Source organism: Rhinolophus sinicus, linkage group LG03 (genome assembly GCF_036562045.2).
Source record: "Rhinolophus sinicus isolate RSC01 linkage group LG03, ASM3656204v1, whole genome shotgun sequence".
Lineage (NCBI taxonomy): Eukaryota > Metazoa > Chordata > Mammalia > Chiroptera > Rhinolophidae > Rhinolophus > Rhinolophus sinicus.
In genome coordinates this window covers 47,089,994-47,101,636 of record NC_133753.1, presented here as the reverse complement: position 1 = coordinate 47,101,636, position 11,643 = coordinate 47,089,994, and the positions used below count along the sequence as shown (strand labels likewise).

At 48.0% G+C, this 11,643-nt stretch overlaps 1 protein-coding gene across 3 annotated transcripts in view; it reads right to left on the bottom strand.

Moving 5' to 3' along the window:
• CA12 (carbonic anhydrase 12) overlaps nucleotides 1-11,643 on the bottom strand; it is a 50,562-nt gene that overhangs the window by 12,844 nt on the left and 26,075 nt on the right. For all 3 annotated transcript variants that reach the window (XM_074327608.1, XM_019755374.2, XM_019755373.2), the window contains exons 3-8: nucleotides 6,928-7,107; nucleotides 5,947-6,089; nucleotides 3,217-3,312; nucleotides 2,287-2,350; nucleotides 1,899-2,056; nucleotides 467-593 (exon numbers count right to left, since the gene is read on the bottom strand). In XM_074327608.1, coding sequence (XP_074183709.1) covers nucleotides 467-593; nucleotides 1,899-2,056; nucleotides 2,287-2,350; nucleotides 3,217-3,312; nucleotides 5,947-6,089; nucleotides 6,928-7,107 — 768 coding nt within the window. The remainder of the gene's footprint in view (nucleotides 1-466; nucleotides 594-1,898; nucleotides 2,057-2,286; nucleotides 2,351-3,216; nucleotides 3,313-5,946; nucleotides 6,090-6,927; nucleotides 7,108-11,643) is intronic.

Below are 11,643 nucleotides of genomic sequence, written 5' to 3'. Positions count from 1 at the left end.
AGGAGCGTCCCTGGACATTGGCGGTCACCTGGCAAGACTGAAGATGGGCCTTGATGCCAGAAAGCCTCAGATAAGAAGTTAGCAGAGTGATCTCATGAAAAGGGTCCTGGCATTTGTCTTAGAGGAAGGGGTAGTTCTCCAGAGCAGACAGGTCCCCCAGAACTGCCTCTCTTCCCCATCTGTGGGAGACTCCCAGACTTAATGAGGGTTCTGGTCCATGCACCTGGAGGTTCTGCCTCGTGCTTCCCTGCAAAGGCTCAGGGAAGTCAAGAGCAGTGAAGGGAGACCTCAGTAAGCCCACACCCAGTAGCTCCTCATGTACCCTGATTCCTTGGGCAGCCAGAGTGCTCTTAACCCATCTAAGGGCATCGGGGACAAAGCCCGAGGGCGGGGCACCGGACTTCATACAAAATGGACTTGTCCGCACCCCCTAACCGCACCCCCCTCCCTGATTGCATCTCCTTACCTTGTCGGAAGGAGATGTACACTAGCCTCTCATCAAACTTCTGGACCCGCCGGAAGTTGTTGACCATTTTTCTGGGGGATGGGTCATCCTTGTGTGTGCAATACAAAGCTGTCTCCAAAGCCAGCAACTTCGGAAAGAAGAGCAGAAACACACCCTGTAGACAGAGTGACAGGTCCCTTGCCTGATTTCAGTGGGGAAGAGACTGCCAGCTCTCACCTCCAGGGCCTAGGCAGAGACAGTAGAAAGCAGTGGGAAAGCCGGAGAACTGCTCTGCTACCCTGCGAGCATCTGGGTGACTGGGCACCGACTGAGTGGGTTTGTTTTCCCACATCCTGACACTTGGGGGAAGGTTAGTGCTGTTACCACCTGAAATCTGCCCTGCAGGGAGGGGAACCTGGGGTGCTAGAGGGGATCCTCAGCCTCTCCTGGAGACTGCACTGCTCTCCTGAGCCTGATTTGGAAACCATCTCTAAATCAGAGGGGCTTGGGGGCTTATTCTGATGGTGCCATCAGAAGGAACAAAAAGAGGGAAGCAAGAGTTTCACAGGTCATCTGACTGCTACTTCCAGGGAATTTTCCTGCATCTACATAGATTATATAACCTGTTTCCAAGGCACTTTCCGGGTTAGGATGTTACTGCTTTCCCTGCACATTGTATCTCTTGATGCATCACGGCTTTATTCCTGTCCACCTACTAGCTGTCCTTTATCTCGGTTACACAGATCAGCAGCTCGTAGTAAAAACGCAGGAGCAGCAATTAGGATAAAGGCTGGGGTGGGCCACGAGCCAGTGTGCAGCATTGCCCCTGGCCGCCCAGCTCCTGGAAGCCCTTTTTCTTCTTGATGAGCTGAGGCTGTGACATAGAGGGACGGGCAGTGACCTGGAACTCAGATCTGACTTTGGGTCTTAGCTCTGTCACTAATCAGTGGTGATCCTTCAAGATTCTTTTTTTCTAACCCTCACTTTCATCACCTGTAAAATGATAGGGTTAGAGATGATTGCTAAGGATTCTGATCCCCAGTTTTGCGTTAGACTGTGAGCTTCTTGAGGGCAGAGACCCTCACTTACTCACTGTCAATCCCAGCTCCCTGGTTGGTTAAACAATTTAAGTGACTCCTATCTTTATTCTGCCTCTGTAAAGGAACCCTGCTCTCTCCTGCCTGGGAGGTGAACACCATCCACTGAGGGATATATTAGGAAATATAGTTTAGCAATTCTTTTTTTAAAGAACTGTGGAGATGGATTCATTGTCCTAGCTCTGTTTGATAGCTCCGCGTCTGAAGCTCAACCTGTAATTTCTGCAGCACTTCCAAGCACCTGCGGTATTTGGAGAGGTTTTGAATAGCTGCCAGTGAAATTCTAAGGACACCGAGTCGTTGATTACGATATGGGTGATAGCCCGTGGTCTCTGACTTGGAGGGGCACCAGTTACCTGCTCCTGGGAAATTTGCACAGGGTTCCTGAAAACCGTCCAGAGCACAGAGGGGTGGCAAGGAGGGGTGGTCAGGGACCCTTTGTAGTGGTAGTACTCAGCGGGTCTCTCGGGAAGCAGCTCTTCAATGCTGAAACCTGGAATGAACACTTCTTGGCCTGGAGAGACATGTTGGGGGGGGGGGTGTCGGTCCTGCTCCCCATGGCAGATGTGCAGCTGAACATATGACTCAGCCTAGAAACATGAACTAGTCCCTTTCTGGGCCCTCGGACACAAGGGCCTGGTCACAGACAGCCACCGCCCCCTGCATTCGTTTGTCTCCAGGTCATATAGGGCTGACTACATCCTTCTCCAGCAAAGTTTGAATTAGCATCCCAGGACCACTCACCTTTGTACTTTACATCTTGAAGGTGACTGAAGATCTTGTCATAGGATGGATTGAAGGAGCCCGTCTGCAACAGAGACAGGGCTGTTGAATGCTGACAGAATTCTATTGGCTGAGCCTGGGTTGACAGTTGCTAATGGGAAGGCTGGGCTGGGGGTACGTGGTCGCCGCTGCCAAGCCCTTCTTATAGGATGCACTTTACTAGGACAATTGTAGACTAGGCTGGGAGGGGGTTGGTGTAATGGCCCTGCCCCCTTGCATCTCAGGACGTCCTATTTTCAGCTCAAGGCACTGGGGCTTTAGTATCCCAGGGCAAGGGATAGAGCTTATGCTCCTGATTATTTGGCTGTGAGCCTGAAGGCCACAACTAGCATGTTTTCTAACCAGAACTGAAGGGAGCTTGAGTTCATGCAAAACAAGTCAGGCAGGTAAGCGTGTTGAGAAACAAGGTACATATTTCCTCACTAGGGAAAAACAGTGTAAGTGAATCAGGAGACATTCCCATGTCCTGGGATTAAGGGAGGAGCTCATTCCAGGGTCCATATAAAGGATGGAACTTGGGTACCAGGAGTTGTATCAGGGGTTCAGGCATCTGATGGGGCAGCATTGAGTGATTCCCCCTCCCCTCTGACACACAGGTCCTATCCAACTGGGAGATTCCATGCGTTATGCAATAGGACCAGGGACTAGGGCTCATTTTTCTAGTGTCACAAAGGACATGCCTATTTCTGCTGCCCAGATGCAGAAAGTGCCATCTCCAGGCCAAGAGAGAAAGAACCCTATCAGGGAACACCCCCTGCTCTAGAGGCAAGACATAGCCAGAACAGGAGTGAGCTACATACATCCAACAGATGGCTGTGCATGGAACCAAATGCCGAGTCGGATATCATCCCACCTTCAAATTTCATGCAAAAATCCCTTAACATCTCTTACCTCTATGAGAACAGCCAGGACAGCGAGGCCTTCTGACTTGTTACTGGCGGTGCTGGCATTGGGGTACAGGTCCGAGTTATAATGGACAATATGCAGCTGCAGTGGGCGAGAAGCCACTCATAAGGGATGGGCAACTCATGGGAACCTTTTGCTTTTGCAGAAGAGTGGAATCCAACGGGGAGGACAGACCCCTCCCAGGTATATTAGGTCTCCCCAGTTTCCCTTTTCCTTCAGTCCTCTGGACTGCAGACTTCGCCAGGGTAGACTGTCCATCTTATTCACTCATTGTATCCCAGTGTCTGATATGGTGCCTGGAAAGTACCAGGTGCATAATAGATATTGAATGAATGAATGAATGAATGAATGAATGAATGAATGGGTTTTTATAGTAGCCATCATGACAAAGCCTGGGTACTTTGGAATACTTCTTCCTTCTGATTTTTCTTACTTGTCCTGGATCCTGGGGCAAAATGGTCTCGTGTAGCTAGCCTAGCCTCAGCCTGGGTGCTCTGCCCTTGACCTGGAAGCAGTGGGGGCGGGGACAGCAAGCCTCCAACTGTAACTTAATCGTATTTGTATCCAGAGCAGGACATATTTATCCCTCAGGTGGAGAAAAATCATAGCATGGCTTTTATAAAGGTTTTATCAGCCATATTTGAAAGGCCATGAAGCAGGAATGTTACTCCATGAATGTAGACTTTTACCTTTACAAAATAAAATTCTAACCTCATTTGTTCAAAGCAGAAATTATTTGTCATTGTTGAAGTGAGGGAGAGAGGAGTGTTTGAGAAACCTTAGGTTTAAAAAGTCTTGGCAAGCAGGAAGACATTATTATGACAAATTCTGACAATGTTTAACCTGATTTTTAATCTTAAAGGTGGTGTCACTTGTTCTCCAAAAAACTACATTAGTAGATAGAGTTATAGATATGACACATGCATTTTTGTTGATTATTTGCCTCTTGGGGCTAGGACACACTGATATTTTTATCTCTCTTTATTCATCTCTTTTCCCATCTTCTGTGGTTATAAATAGAATTCAAGAATATTTTATTGACTACAGCTCATTGTTCCCCAATTTTCAAGTGGCCCTTTCGAATTTTTAAAAATTATTTCGAAGTATTGCTTCTTTTAAGTGGTCCTCTATTAAGGATGTCTTTGGGGCTCCTACGTCACCGTCGTTCCCCCTGAAGGGTGTAGCCTCCAGCGTTGCCCCCACCCCCTGCCTGCCCCCCCCCACCACACTCACACACATCTTGGCCTGGCATCGCTTGGACAAATGGAGCAGAATTCTATGTGGGTAAAACCCCAGAGGTCCTTCATCCTTATTTCTTTTTACAGCTGACCTTTGAACTTGCGGTCTGTCTTAGCACTTTCCTCACTAGGTTCAGCTTAAATCCAGAGGAGGTGAAGACTAATACAAACAGAAGGGAATTTCCTGCTGAGGGGATTAAGAGAATCTTCTTATATAGACTCAATGCAGAAGAAGACCATCCACTCTAAGGATCTGCCACTCTAGGGTTAACTTGATGCATTTTTCTCTATCATTGCCATTTACGGTCCATCGTCATCAGACTCTCGGTCTGATGATGTGACTCAATAGCAGAAAATATGATAACTAGAAATATTTTAAAATGTCCAAACCCTCTCAGCCTACACCTAACTCCTTCTTTATTCCCCATGGGAAAGTAGAAGCCTCCACGTTGCAAGTAGCCTGGAAGAAATCGCAGTCCTGGAAATGTAGAGAGGGGCCTGGTCTGAAATATGTGCACCTCCAGTAGTGCCCTCATTTTGGAGCAGAATTATAGTCCCTCCACCCTTGTAACTCAACCTATAATTAGCCTGAGACATTAAGCAGTTCAGCCATTAAGAACAGAGGACAGTGGTCATGTCATTATTTACTGTGGGTTCCACTGGCTGATCAGTAGCATTTATCTCCTTGTATTGCCCTGTAAACATCCAGAACCACACCCCCAAGTTCAAGTCCACAGGAGCTCTGAAATGGAGCAACTCTACACCCCTCCCCATTGCACACTTGTAGTGCAGGTCCAAAGCTCTGAGTCTCTTCCTGTTTTCCTTTGGCATTTTGGGTCTGTGCCTCGGGGTGACATCACACAATGCTACGCTGATGTCCCAAGCTATCCTCAGTGAGTCTCTGGTGCCATGATGCCCAGTACATTACGATGCCAGTCATCCCTTGATTTGTGGCCGACTAGCTCTGGCCCTGGGTCTCCAAGTCCTAGGGATAATCCATGTCCAGGGAAAGGAAAGATGGGTTGGGAAAGACCTATGCGAACAGCATGGCATGGGAAAAAAGACGGGGAGCAATTAGCCCAGTATGATTCAGCAGGGGGATGCATCAGCCAGACAAGCTGGTGGGATCTTAGTCTGTGCAAAGAGAAGGGTGAGGTCTAGAAAAGGACCATGTGTCCCACTGTGCTCCCTGGGAGCACTCTTCCTTCTGAACAGCATTACTCAGTAAAAGACGTAGGACAACCTCAGCATGTGCAGGAGAGGGACAGGACCAGGGCACCACAGAGGAGCTGCAGGGTGGCCAGAGTGGCTGTACCTTCCTGTGCTCCTGAGAGGGCCAGGCATGGGTGTGGAGGTCGAAGGCAGCCCCCACCCCCACCTCCCCCGTGCTCTGATCTTGTCTGCATACCAGCCAAGTGGAAGGATGCCAGGCCACCCACCGCCAGACAGTGTCCGCCAGCCTGGCCACCCCACTCACCTCCGCAGCAAAGTGCTTCCCACCGACAGTGTGCTCGGAGCCGTGGGGCTCATTCTGGTTCCCCCAGTGCAGGTGTAGCTGCGTGGCACTGTAGCGGAACCGGAAGCCCTGGATGTGCATGCCTGGGGGCAGCTTCAGCTTCACTGTGGGGAGTGGAGCAGTAGTTTTCAGAGCCAATACCTGCCCAGGGCTCAGACTGGGGGGGGGGGCGTGGGGGGCAGGTGGATGCAGCAAGGTGGAGACCAGGAATACAGCCTGTGGGCCCGCAGACCTGGCTTCTTTCCCTGGGAATATACCTATTTCACTGAAGCAATTCCAGCGGTACCATCCCCTTCATGATTCCCTTTCAGAAATGATGGCAGGAACACTAATACTAGACCAAGGGATGGATGTTTATTTATATATCCATGTATTACACACCTGGCTATGAAGATAGAACCTTTAATGCAGTACCTGCCAAGCTGTAGATTCTATAACAACAACAATAATGACTGCTATTTATAAAGCATCCACTCTATGCCAGAGCCCAACATACATAATCTCTAGTCTTCACAGTACCCACCAATATGCCCATTTTCCAGGTGAAAGCTCGAGGAGGTTAAAATTCTCACACAGAGTCTCATGACTCCTAAGTAGTCAAGCTGGGGTTCAAATCCAGGTTGGTTTGACTCCAAAGCTTGGCTGTGCACCCACATGAACTGTGTGGCTGCTTGTGTTTGTGATGCCTAAGAATCCACTCCTGCAGCACAGCCAATGGGCTAAGGGGCTCAGGCCTGCCCCCTCTCCCATCCCAAGCGATATGCTTCTGAGAGGTGCTGCCCTGGCAGCACAGCCCGAGCCCAGGGCCTCCAACACTCCCTAGAGAAAGTGGTTTGGGCCTCCCCCAAGGGCTCCCCTCTGCTCCTCCCTCACTGAAGCCCCCTCCCTGGCAGATTGAAGCTCAGATATCGCCCCCGCACATCTGTGAGGTGTCTCCCTCACCTGAATGGCCATTGTTGGTCAGGATAAATTGCTCGTTGGCAGGCACATTGTATCCTTGGAACTCCAGGGGCACAAGGCTGGCATCATACTGGAGGATGTCACTGTGCAGGTCTATGGGGGACTGCAGCAGGCCCCCACATGATGGGTAGTTCTTAGACCAGCTCTTCTCCCTGTCAGGACCTGGAAAGAGAGATTCAAGCCCAAGATTTAATCAGTTTTCCACAAATTGTTTTTCTCTCACCTTCTAATTCCGTGTTCAATGCAATCACTCTTTTCCTTTCCTTTTCTTAATCTGCAGGGGTATATTCTTCAAGGCCCAGTGATCTCAGCCTATAGAATCAGGCCCAGCCAATGCCTCAAGACCACTTGCTCTTAAAGTGATGTGGGGAAGAGAGGACGAGAACAGCCCCATGCCAGGGACGAGCGCCTACCAAGCTCTGCTTCATTTTGTACATTGTTCGTATTTTGACACAAGACACATCCTCTCCACCTGAAGACCTGCTGACTTGCAGCAATTGAGCAACTGTTTATTGAACACCTATTATAAACAGGGATTGCTGTGGGTCTTTGGGCTGTCGAGGTGAACACAACCCTAGGACCCCTCTGGCCAAACTTGTTTTCTAGTGGGGAAGAATTTAATAAATCCACTGGGATGTTCCAGGTTGCAAAAATTAGTGTCTGACTGACTGTAACTCAAGGTAGGTCTTTGAGGCGAATGGATTTACAGGTATGATCTTCTTGAGAGGAAGTCCTTGAGGACATTGGCTCTTGATACCCACGTCTAAGGTAAGTGTAGAACCCAACTTGAAAGGGATGCTTGAGAAATATCAAGGATGGGCCTGGAGTCACAGAGCTAAATGAAAGGTTTATGCTGGGGGGAAAGTATGGTAATACTACAAGCGAATTATTACAATATAATTGGCAAACTATCAGTGAGAAGGAACAGACTTAAAAAATAAATCCTCCAGGGCTCAGGCTTCTTGCTAACTACCAGGTAATAGTCCTTCCTCTGGAAATGAAAATAAACAATCCAATCCCATGTTCAGATAAACTTTCTTACTCCAACAGGGAAAAGTCGTTCAAGAATGTAAAGCTATATTTAAAAGATTATCTCCCATGGTAATTAAACGGATTTTCAAGCTGAGGTTTCTCCAGAAAAGCAAATAATTGGCATGTCATGGCTCGTTAGAGTAGAATCGTGGTGCCCTGTGGGCTCTCTCAGAGTTGGGAACCAAGCATTGCCATCTGGGGTCCATCCTTTAGTAATTTAGTATAAGGAAGGGTCTTAACTAGAGCATAGGTGAAAGGCACACCAGTTCTGGGAACCCTTCCACAGACAATAGCACCATTTCACAAGTGTGTAAGTGTGCTTACTGGCCCACTATTTCCTACATCTTGTTCCCTAAAAAGGGGCCCTCATCTGTGAATAGGGAGACTCAGGAGCAAAACTTGGTGCCCACATTCATTGAAAATGGTGCTAGGAGTTGGTCCTAGGTCTGGACACACACAGTAGCACCCTACTAGTTGTTTTCAGGCTGTCAACCTTTGGAAATACTTTTTCAGAAATAGAGCTTGAAGGAAATTCAGAATCTGTAGTCCAACCTTCACTGGATATCAGTTTTCTTACTTGCATATGTCAGAGTTTCCACTGAACTACATTGTTTTTATTTCCAAGGCCTCAAAGCCCTAGACTCAAGGCAACTCAACTACACCAAGATGACTAGGGGAGAAAGTGGCTGGAGAACACAAAGCAGTCACCCCAGGGGCAAACTGCAGGAAGACAGTTATTCAGCTGAGGGCAAAACCAAATTCTTTAGAGACAGCAGGGAACAGAGATGAAGCAACCCGGAGGTATCATGCAAATGCTAAGGGTCAGGAAGAGGACATGCACCGATGGTAAGCCTTCCAGAGCAAGGCTGCCAGTCTTTTCTCTGCTCACAATACCACCTGAGCTCACAGTCAAGGTGGCAGAAGCTGCCAGACAGGCATGGATGGAAACACAGGCAGTCAGGAGGCGTAGCAATGAGATTTCTCCTTGAATGCATGACTAAAGGGAACTGGGTTAGAAGAAGGACTTTCTTTTCCCAGAGCAAGGGTTCCAAAAGGTTTCATGAAGATGGCATTTTAGTAATAACTAAACCAAGAACTCCTTGGGGACCAGGACATCTCATTGCCATCTCTGTGAACTCATGTTGTGATTTAATGTCACATGAATAATGCATTCAGGAAACATTTTCCCAAAGAATGAAAGACCCCAAAGAGCAGAGAGCTTGGGAAAGGGTTATCAGGAGGAATTGTTCTCTTTTATTTTGCCCTAAGTATTCTTTCTTGGATGTTAGGCTACATTCTGTATTTAGGGACCGGAAAGACCAAGGTTATAAAAGCAGTCAGTGGTGGCAAACTCGTCCTGGGAAACTGAAGCAGCTCTGTTGGACCAGGAGAGTCCAGGGAACAAGATTCCAGCACCTGCTGTCCCACCACCTCAGTGAGTGACCTCCATCAGGTCACATTCCCTGCCTAAGTCTCCTTTGCCCTTCGTACAAATGCGAGGATTGGACACGCTGTTCCGGAACTTCCTGCTGGCTCGCAAACCCTGAGATTTATTGAGATTACTAGGATTAAGCGCCTTCACACTCTGAAGCAGGCGAGTTTGAACGAGTTGGAGAGGGTTGCTCATGCCAAGGCAGCTCCTGGGCATGTGACAAGGTGCCCAGTGGGAACCAGCTGTGGAAACGAGGGCACAGGGCACCTCTGTTCCCGGGGCTGGCTGGAGAGTGGGCAGCGTCTGCTTCAGGAACCTGCCATGGGTCTTGGCTGCCGGCCACAGGGGGCGCTCGTCCTTGAGCGTCAGTCAGGCTCTCAGGGCAGAGGGTCTGAAAAGCCTTTTGGATTCCTCCTGCAGCTGCTGACGCTTATTCCTTCCTTCCTCCCTTCCCTCCCTCTCTTCTTCCCTCCCTCCCTCCCTCCTTCCTTCTTTCCTTCCTCCCCTCCCTCCCTCCCTGCCTCCCTCCCTCCCTTCCTTCCTTTATGTTATTTTAGTAGTCTTGGTCCTTACAACTCTACGACTCTACAGGATCAGCAAGGCAAGAATTAACCATTTTATAGATGAATATTTTGAGATTAACTGACTTGCCCAAAGTTAGACTTCGGCTTGTTAACAGTTACCTTGCCTGGGTCACAGGACTTACATGCCCTTCTGTTTCAATATTTACTCAAGAGATCTTGTGCACCTTTCTCCTCCCTTTCCTGTGCTCTCCTTAAAGGCAAGGACCATGTCTCATCCATCCCTGCCTTACCCAAAATGCCTGGCACAAAAGCAGGCCCTCTCATGTTTACTGAGCTGGATGCTCCTGCTAATTTTGTGCTTGTTCCTCACCAGGGAAGCACGCACCTGTATTCTCCTAGCCTTCCATTCCCCAATACAATTTTTTCCCCTCAAAAAAAGAAAAGGAAAATGGTGTCACTTACTCAAGTTCAAAATTTACCCTCCTAGCTCTCTGGTTTACCTGCATGAGGATTTGTCCTGTTCGGGACCACTCATTGAAAAAGAAATCTGGTTGCTGACCTATAGCCTGGGAGATGGCCTGCCAAGTATGAGGCTTCGTGGCATTTCATAGGACCCTCCACCAGCATATCATAGCTGCTGTCCCCTTCTTGCACGGCTGGGGACATTATCAAAGCAGCCTCCATCTTTGAGGCTTGTAAATGAGTGAGAGAGGTGCCACATGGGTGGGTACCAGGACAACCAGTATCAGGGTGTCGGCAGCAGACTCCTTTCTGCCCCCAGACTCCGCCTGGACAAGGTGTGACTCGCCACCACAGAGACACTGGCGTCTTCGCTGGCAGCTACAGCTCAGGCGGTAATTTTTCAACTCAGTCTCAGCTTTGTGCTCACACTCATGCCACGTGCTCTGCTGCCAGAAGACCTCCCTTAGGACTGGCCTGGCTTCCAAGAGAAGCATTTATGTCCAGCTACTGTAAAAATGTGACTTGTCTCTTGAGTTTTGACTTTGCTTCCTCAGTGGGTTGGATTCCTCCCGTGATCGTGATAAAGGAGATCATGTGTATCTCCCAGTTTGTTTTTCCACATAAAAATCGAGGCATTATGTCTTTCCAGTTCATGACTTTTTCTGCTTTAGGCAAAACAGAAGTGGACCGGATTTCTGTTTTGAAATGTAACAAGAGATTAATATGGCACAGCTCAAAATGCCTCTAGTGATTTCTGATTGGGAATCAGGAGGCTCAGGGTGCAAGATTTGCATCACCCAAGGACCAGAATTTTTTCAGGGAAAATTTCAAATGAACTTATATTTGGTTATTTTCCTTAATACACCTGTGTCTTATTTTAAAACTTAATTAAAGAAAATTCCAAAGCAGATACAGAAATAAACAGTATGACCCCCAGTACCTGCCTATTCATGATTAGTTTACTTTCATCAATCCCCCCATCCATTTCTCCCTCTGTTGGATTACTCTGAAAAAACTCTGTGGATGCTTATGTATAACTAAAGAAAAGAACCCGTAAAAAAAAATAACCACAATATCCTTTTAACATCTGCAAACTGCTAATAATTTCTTAATGTCATCAAATATCAGTGAGTGTTCACACTTGCCCAGTGGTCTCACAAATTTATTTAACAGTTTGAGTCAGAGTCCAAATAAAGTCCACGTATTGTGACTGATTAATATGTCTCGTAAGTTTCTACTTATCTATAA